This window comes from Athene noctua, chromosome 12 (assembly GCF_965140245.1).
Source record: "Athene noctua chromosome 12, bAthNoc1.hap1.1, whole genome shotgun sequence".
Classification (NCBI taxonomy): domain Eukaryota; kingdom Metazoa; phylum Chordata; class Aves; order Strigiformes; family Strigidae; genus Athene; species Athene noctua.
Window position 1 is genome coordinate 4209776 of NC_134048.1, and position 9033 is coordinate 4218808.

The following is a 9033-nucleotide window of genomic DNA, read 5'->3' on the forward strand; positions in this document are numbered from 1 at the left end:
GCACATACGTGACCTAAAGGGGTGGCTAAAGGGGGACAGTGAGCATCTGCATCTGGGGTGCTGGAGTGAAAGTCTGGATGAACTGGGGAGGAGAAGCTTAAGGTGTGGGGGTAGTAAGCACAGGGCAGCAGCACTCACAGCTGGGGGTGGGACCACAGGGGGTCAGAGTGACCAAGGACTGTGAGTCTGGGCGAGTCAGAGGGGCCCCAAAATCCATAGTGGCAGGTGGTTCTGGGCAGGCTGCAAGTCCTGGGTGCTGCCAGGGAATTTTCCCCCACCACTGCCTGGGCAGAGCTCTGGTTGTCAGAGCAGTTCCTACATCCTGAGCATGTCCCCTAGTATTTACTTTGCTGGGATAGATCTGGAGCTGAGCACCACAGCACCATCAGCAGTGATGGCCCCTTTTGCATTGGCCTTGCACAGATCAGGCTTAAACCCATTTGGGGCAGGACCCGAGCAGACGCAGGCAGTCTCAGAGTGTGGAGGCGAACGGGTGGATGGAAATCCCAGCATTTGTCAGCATATTCCCCCAGCGGTGTCTGTCTAGACTAACTTCCCGTTGTCCGGTGGAAGCTGCCCTGTGCCCGTGCACACTCACCCACATGTGTGTGAGTGTGCAGAGGCCAGCATCTGCCTCTTCTGCACCACCACCGGTCACCTCGCTCCCTACTGAGGATCACCCCTGGGTGCTGACACTGTACAGCTGGACTGGCCCTCCTGTCCACCCCCAGACCTAGTGCCTGGACAGCCTCAGGGTGGGCTCAGTGCCAGATTCCCCTCCATCCCATGCCAGCCCGAAGCTCTCTCGCACACACACCAACACTTTATTGTTGTGCCAGAAACCACAGCAGCGGCAAACACCAAGTGAGTAGGGACAGGGACTGCCCAAGACCCCACTGCCAGGACAAGTCCCCCCAAACACCACCTGGGGAAGGGGTCCCCAGAGCCAGCTGGGCTAGATCCAGCCTGCACAGGTGAGCCTGATGCCCAGGAGGGGACCTGTGAGGGCTCCCTGAGATGGTGGGGGGGTCACATAAAGCCTGGGGGGGGTTGGTGGGCTGGAGTGGGTCCAGCTTGATTGGGAGAGTCAGTCCAAGCTCTGTGCTGCTGCAAAGCCTGGGCAGGACCCCCATAGATCCCCCACTTCTGCACCTTTGAGGGACACCCCTAGGAGATCTTACAGTGACAAAGGGATATCCTGGTGCCAGGAAAGCTCCTACCCATCCCATGAACGGTTCCCCCTCTCTTGCCCTGCTCAGCGTCAAATTGGGGCACCTGCTCCCACTGCCAGCTCTACCTCCTGTGTAGGGACATCTCCATGGGCCACCATGGGTGCAGGGGGGACCAGGGTGCCCATCTTCCCTCTTTCCAGCACCCATGCTGCAGGTTCCCATGGGTCAGTATGCTGCTGCCCAGGTAGGGGGGTCTATGATGAAGGAGTTGGAGAGCAGACATGACTATTTGGGCACAGACGGCCGAATTCCCACCCATGTCCCCTGGCTGCCAAGCCCCAGTCACGAGGGGTTCCACTGCAAAAGGGCTGTGGCGGGGGCTCAAGCCTCGTGGTCACTGGTGCTCAGGTGGTCCTCAGACAGCCCTGTCTCATCGATGTTCTCCAGTGAGTCGGCATGCTGCACCGAGAGCTCGGTCAGGCTGACACTGGGCAGTGTGTTCTGCTCTGGGTACACCCAGGGCTTGTATCCAGGGTCGTGTTTGCGTTTCCACTCAGGGTACTTCAGCCCAGCCTTGTAGATCTTCTTCATCGCCTGTGAGCAGAGTGGGTCCAGCCCGTCACAGTGCCCCAAGTTCCCAGTGGGGATGGGGCCATTCAGGTCTGTGGGCAGCTCTCATCTCCCCCATTGCTTGCTTTTTAGGTGTGCTGGGAGGGGATGGGGGGCTGGCTCAGACCACACAGCCCCAGCAGCATGCCCAGTGCACACCCTGCAAGCCCTGGGTCACCCAGCACCCATCTTATGAGCCCTGGGTCACCCAGTACCCGTCCTGCCCCTACCTAGGGGGCTACTTTGGGGCAGCTCATCCCTGATGCCTGTGCATCCCACCACTGGCCACGCACCCTGCTTACCTTTGGTGCCACAAACTGGGAGACGCGGTTCACCACCCACTTTGGCAGCGACCCTGCAAGAGCCCAAAGCCCCGTCACTCATCCAATCTGGGACAGCCCCAGAGGAGGCACCATGAACCCGCAGCGCCCCATGCCAGATTGAGCCCCCTCCGGGCTGATGGCACCTGCCCCGTGCTGTGATTTGGGAGGGGCCCCCTTCTTCCCTGGGTTGTCCCCACTTCTCAGTGCCCTTTGGCCTCCAGGAGATGGAGAGCTACAGTGAGTGAGCTCTGGGGGTACAATGGGACCCATCCCCAAGGTGACATGCTGCACCGTCCCCCCCTGCTGGCACTCACCGCGAGGGTCCACCTGGGTGAGATAATAGAGGACGCAGGCACCGGCACCATTCGCCTTGATCAGGTAACCTGTCTGCAGGGACACGGCCCTCACAAAATCCTTCCGGGGCGGATATTTCTGCAGAGAGATGCCATGCACCTCAGAGCCTGCCCAAGCTGCTGCCCGTTGCTGCCTGTGCCTGTTGGTCCATGGCAGGTTGGGGCTGGCCAGGGGCTCACCGGGTGTTTGACGCTGTAGTTGATGATCATGTAGTCATTGCCCAAGGGCAGCCAGGACCGCAGGGTGACAAAATCCCGGTTCTTCAGGGGGCTTGGGCATTTCCCTGTGGACAGATCCTGTTACACCCCAACCCATTGCTCACACACACATGCACAGGGCTGTGGGGTTGGGAACGGGGGCCCTGGGGGTCCCCAGGGGATGGGGGATGCTCACAGGAGTAGTATCCCACATCAGCATTAACGGTCAGACGCCCGATGTCATAGGTCTCAATCATGTTTGAGTCCCATTTCTTGCGGTAGTGGGTGTCGTGCAGCACATCATAGAGTGTCTCAGCAGGGACGTCCTTGCAGGAGATGCGAGTCTGTGGGGAGATGGGCAGTTGGACAGGGGCAGCACCCACCCCCAGAGCAAGGAGCTGTGCCCATCTAGGGACGAGGACTCTAGACTGTTCCCTTGTGTGGTGGCATGCCCCTATCCTGCTATGAAGTCACCTGCATGGGTGCCACGGAAGATGCTCTGCAAACATGGTGCAGGGCATGTCCCTGATTTGGGACAGCCCAGGCAGAGCCACCATCCCCACTGTCAGCATGCATCACAGTGAGAAGGCAGGAGGACAGCGGGGGTAGAAGGACCCTCTGCCCTCAAACAGAGAAACAGAGCTGCCTGGTGGTCCAGGTTCTGGTGCCTGTGTACCCTGAGCCCAGACTTGTCCCCTCACCCCAGTTCCTACAGGGCAAGTAAAGGGATGCCACTGCCCTGGCATGGTGCTCTCAGGCACAGGGTCTAGTCCCGGGAGGTTGGCAGGGCCCCAGCTGTAACCAGAGCCATGGAGCTGCCTGACCACGCTGGGGAGTGCATTATTGATGAAGCTGGCCGCCCCACTCCTCTCAATGCTGGGAGGAAGGAGATGTCATCTGCTCCTCGTTAGAGGCCTTGCATCTTTGATGAGGCGTTCAGCAGCGCTGTGTAATTGGAGATGGCCCTGTGAACGTGGCAGGTCCCATCAATCTCAGGCAAGCTTTTCCCAATGGCCTGGGTGATGGTTTCTGCCTGGTGTGCTGGACTCGTGCCCAGGACAGGCTTGGAGATGTGCTGCACTCCCTAGGGCACCGTGGAGGAGAGTGTGGAAGCACTTAGTTGCCTCCTCCTGCTCCCTCTCCTTGGCCACCCCCTCCCAGCAGGGTCTGGAGGTGCTGCTGCCGCAGGGTGAAGGAGGCCTCCAGCCACAGGTGGAGCTCATGGTCCTCCTGGGCTCCTGGAAGCTCCAGTTATCACAGCAGGGCCATCGCAGCCTTGCACCTCCAAAATCCCTCACAAAAGCCTGTCCACCACCCTCTGCAGCCAACTGAACAGTCTGTGTAATGGCCACATTGGGCACAACAGGCAGTCAGCTGGGACAGGGAAAGCACAAAGCCCCACATCAGACCATCCACAGTAAATTTAGGTGGAAAAAATCCAAAGCTCCAGCTGCTCAGGGACTCTCCAGGTAATGCCTGTATTAATGGAAAGACTGGGGCTTTTCTGACCCCCCAGCCCCAGCCTGTGCAGCTCCGCTCTCCTGCATCCTCCACCCCACATTTCAGGAAGGGTCCCCAGGCAGTGCTAACCCCTCACCATGTCCAGAGCCTCTCCAGAACAGGGAAAAACCACATCAATGAGGTATTACTTGCAGTGAACTAGGCAGGGCAATGGTGCACTGACCCTCCTGAACAGGATCCTCTCTCTATGGGGCTCGGTGGTAGCAAAGGGGGATATAACTGCATCCCCTCTGCTGGGCTGTGCTTGTTTGAACTTGGCTGGACTTCATGAGGTTCCTGCCAGCCTGTCCCTCCAGCCTGTCCAGTTCACACCCAGCAGAGGCCTTGTCTCCAGCACTTCTAATGCTCTCCATACTTCAGTGCTGCCTGCAGACTCACTTGATGTGAGAGAGCACTTGATCCCATCATTCCAGTAACAGGGTGGGACCCAGCAACTTGCCACCATCTGGACTCTGCAGTGCTGACTACCATGTCATGATCATGAGCCTGATGGTGAGCTGGTTTTCCATCCATCTCATCATCTACCTCTCCAGTCCAGATCTCACTAATGTGGCAACGAGCAGACTATGGGAATCACTGTCAAAGGCTTTACTAAAATCATGGTACAAGGCTTTCACTGTTCTCCCCATACCCACACAGCTAGTCCTCTCATTGAAGGAGGCAATCAGGTTGGTCAAACCTTGGTCTGTCCCTGCTGCTGTCACCACTGTCCTCGTCCTTCAGGACATGGCTTTCAGGACAATGTTCTTCATGACCTTCCCAGGCATGGGGGCGACAGAGCAGCCCATAGTGCCCTAGAGCATCCCTCTTGCCCTTCTGGAAGATGGATGTGACTTTTGCCTCTTCCCAGTTATCAGAGACCTCCTGCAATCTCCAGGACTTTTCAAAGAGGTGTTGGCCAGACCCCTCAGCACCCCTGAGTGCATCCTGACTGGTCCTGTGCACTTGTGCATGCCCAATTGGCTTAAGTGCTCCCTAATCCTAGCCTGGGAGCTCTTCCCGGCAGCAAGGCAGTGTGTATTGCAGCTGCACCTCTGCAGAGAGCACCTCTCCTCCTCCTCATCTTGGCCCTGAAGGGTGTCCATCCGTGGCAGCACTGTAATCATTGTGTGTCCAGCTCCTCCAGTCTCCCCAGCTGCATGTCCTGGTTGCAGGCACCTGAGGTGGGCTGCTGGTTACTCCATGTTCAGGAGAGTGGTGCAAGAACCTCCTCCAGTGTACTGTATCCCAGGCACCTCCTCACCACCTCCCCATGCCTTCTCTGCTCTTCAAGATCATAGTAACTCTTTCCCTGACACGCCTAGTTGAAAACTCTCTTTATCAGGTTGGGTGTCCCGTAGGTAAGATGCTCTGACCCTACTTGCCAGGGCAGATCCCATCCCTACCCAGCAGTCCTGATCCTCAATGTCCTGAAAAGCCAAAGCCCTGCCTGTGACACCAGCCATGGAGCCAAGCATTGACCCTCAGGAAGCTCCCACGCAGGGCTTACCCCGCAATGGGGCTCCCATGCCCCTTGCCCCAAGCACCTTGTAACCACTCTTGATGTGCTCAGGGTCACCTGGCTGTGTCACTGGTGCCATGTAGATGAGCAACAAGGTGTAACAACCTGAGGAGTAGCTGAACTTCTCTAGTTCCTCTGCAGCATCCCAGATTTGGCCCCTGGCAAGTGACAAACCTCCTGACACAGCCTACTGGGGTTCTTAAACTCTCTGGGATGCTCATTCAGTGCAGGATGTGAGGCGATGTGCCCCAGGATGCTGTGGCTGGAGGAGAGGCACCATGGAGGCATATCGCCAGCCTGTCTCATGCCCGGGGGCTCCCAGCAAGGCCATCTCCATAACGTAATCGATCCCAGGGCCTTCCCGCCTGTGTCTGGATCAAGGGCAGCCGCAATGTGAGCCCACATGCGTGCATGCATGGCAGGACGCTGCGGCGGGCATCCTGGCAGGTCGAGAGGCTAAAGCCACAGGGCAGGCAGTGAGAGGCTGCAGAGCAGCTTGCCAACTGGGGAAGCACCTCTGGGGAACCAACCCTGCCAGATCTGGCATTTGGGGCAGAAACACCCCCAGACAGCTGGGACAGGGTGCTGTGCACCCCCAGGATGGGCCTAGGGAGCAGCTGGGCGCGCAGCTGGGGAAGGGAAGGGCCGGTGGTCCCGCAGCTGCAGGCGTCTGCTTACCTTGATTTTCTGCACAGTGCAGTTTTCTTCCTGGCCCTGACTCCACACGGTCACGCCAGCCTTGTTATACCGGCAGTGCCAGCCCTCCAGGCTCTCACACTGATCCCGGAAGGAGCTGAAGTCAGAGTCATCCGGGATATAAACCATCTCGCCTCCTCTGGACATGGGGCTGAGCTGCTGGACCCAGGGCACGGGCACTGGCTGCAGGCAGGCTCCTTCTGCCTCACCTCCTGGGAAACTCAGCTCTGCCCTTGAGCTCTGCCTTGCTGGGTGCCTTCTGCAGCTCACATCATCCTCCAAGCTCCAAGCCTGTGCCCCTGCAGTGGGCACTGGCCACCCAGGCACACCAGGATGGGAAGAGACCTCCAGCCACCCCGAGCACGCTGCGCTGCACAGAGCAGCGGGGAGGAAGGCTCCTTCCCTGCAGTTGCTATCGCAGCTGCTGGGAGCTCAGATGTCTTCCCCGGCTGGCTAGCCAGGATCACATTTCTCTCCGGCTGGCTGTCAGCTCCTCTATTATTCAGCAGGTAGCAACGTGCAGGTGGGTCAGCTTTCAGGGCAGAGCTGCCCCTGGCCCCCCGAGCCCCCCAGCCCTGGTGGCCCTGCTCTCCCCTCGCCGGCACACTGGCAATCTCTGTGCCTGACTTTGCAGCACCAGCTCGCTGTCGGGATCAGCTGATCACCTGCCAGGAGCTGCGGCCAGGCCTCCCAGCAGTGAGGCGGAAGCGATGGGCTTCAGCATCAGCAGAATGTGGGCCAGCACTGGTCCTGGCATGCCTGGAACGGGGCTGCAGTCCAGTGCAAAGGACCCTGACTGTCAAGGTGTCCTGGATCTATGGAGTTTGCTCCTAGTGTGGGGAAGGGAAAGAATTTGCAGTTGGGGAGGTTGCCCCTCCCTGGGCTCACAGGATCCTGGTGAAGCTGATGGGAAGGGACCCCCGGGGGGACTCTAGCTCACCCTCCTGCTTGGAGCAGAAACACCACCAGCACAGGGTAAGGTCACCCATGGCTTTACACAGCTGTGTCTTGAAGGATGGACTTGCTCCACCTCCCTGGTGGCATGTCCCACAGCTGCACTACCTCCCCAGGAAAAAAAAATAATTCCTACTGTCCAACCTGAAGCTGCAGTTAATGTCCATTGTCCTTTGTTACATCTCATGCCCTACTGGAAAGATTGGCTCCATTGTCTTTGCATCTGCCCTGCAGGTAACTGCATGATGCTGGTAGATCCCAACGCAATCCTCTTGTAGCCCCAGGCCCTGGCCCTGCCAGCAGCATCTGATGGTCCCTCTCCAGCTCCTCCACCTCTCCCTAAACTGGGGAGCCAGTCTGGGCACAGCACTCAGGTGGGTGTTCCCTGGTGCTGCACAAAGGGGACAACCCCCTCTCTCAGGCTGCTGGCCACACTCCTCCTCATGTTGTCCAGGATGCAGCTTGTCCCATTTGTTCAGCGTCTTGTCCAAGACCTTGTCTGGGACCTTTTCACTGGTACCCTGCTTAGCCCCTCGGTCCCCAGCCTGGCTGAAACCTGGGATTATCTGGCTCATCTTACTGATGTTCACAAGTTTTCTGTTGACCCAAATTTTGTGTTTCTTGGGGTTTATCTGGACTGAGGCTCTGCCATTTTCTGCACACCCATTCCCTCTAGTTTAGCTTCACCTGCAAGGCAAGGGTGCACTTGCCTTCTCATCTGACTCTCCGATGAGGATGGGGAACATGGACCCAGTACTGACCCCAGGGTACTGTGCTTGAGACCAGCTGCCAGCTGGGCATGATGGCAAAAACTCATGGAAGGGAGAACAGGGAGAAATCTGGAGAGCTGCAGCTGCTCACAGAGTCTTGCCTGGGGAGGAAGACTGCCTTCAACTGCCCATGCTGTAGCATGGTGGGCTGAACAGTCACTCTTCCATGCACACAAGCTCATCATGGGGCTGCAGGTTTCACAGCTTGGGTTGCTCTGGGTGCTGTGGTCATCTGCCAGCGAGGCAGAGCTGCCAAGCGCCACGCTTGGATAAAGAGCTGCTGCAGTGGGCAGGGAGCGGCAGATCCCTAGTTGGGGACAGTGCAGAGGAAAGATCTTGGAGTGGCCTTAGGGCTGTGGAGCAGGGAGCAAGCAAGGCCAGAAGGATTTGTGGTCTAGAGTTGTCTAATGCCATTGCTATAGCATCCCATGGGGTGCACGGGAGCATCTGTGTGTGAGCATGTGCACATCTGTGTGTCCACATGCAAGCGTGGGCAGTCACCCCAGCCCCTGCAAGAGCCAGACACATCCTTGATAGTCCATATGTGGATGTGTGGGGGAAGGTTGGACCCAAGTCTGTGGGCTTTGTAGCTCCAAAGCATGTCCATGGGGTGAAAGAAGGGAGGACATTGCAGTCCTGGGGATGGAGGAGCTCTGACAGGCTGCATGGGAAGGAGCAGACTGCTTGCCCAGCATCGCTGAAGCAGGAACCAGCCCTGCCTAGCCCCATTTCTCTTTGCATCTGAGAGACAGGAGCATTTCTGTCCCTGGCTGAACAGGCTGGAAACTTGAAGAGAAAGTGCTTTCTTCTCTTCTGCAGCAGTCCCTGGGGTCAGTGTTCAAGCTGGACAACAATGCAGCCACCCAAGAGCTTGTTGGTCACCATCACATGTCACCTGCAAGCCACTAGCTGAGCTGAGATGGGTTCCCATGACCC

At 58.0% G+C, this 9033-nt stretch overlaps 1 protein-coding gene across 1 annotated transcript; it reads right to left on the minus strand.

Moving 5' to 3' along the window:
- Window positions 1–811: 811 nt before the first annotated feature.
- On the minus strand, window positions 812–6923 carry LOC141964988 (START domain-containing protein 10-like). The gene is made up of 6 exons (XM_074915982.1): window positions 6356–6923; window positions 2852–2999; window positions 2638–2741; window positions 2419–2536; window positions 2084–2136; window positions 812–1766 (listed from the first exon to the last, which is right to left on the minus strand). Exons 1-6 carry the CDS (start codon window positions 6518–6520, stop codon window positions 1554–1556), a joined length of 801 nt encoding a protein of 266 aa, XP_074772083.1. The 5' UTR covers window positions 6521–6923; the 3' UTR covers window positions 812–1553.
- Window positions 6924–9033: the final 2110 nt, after the last annotated feature.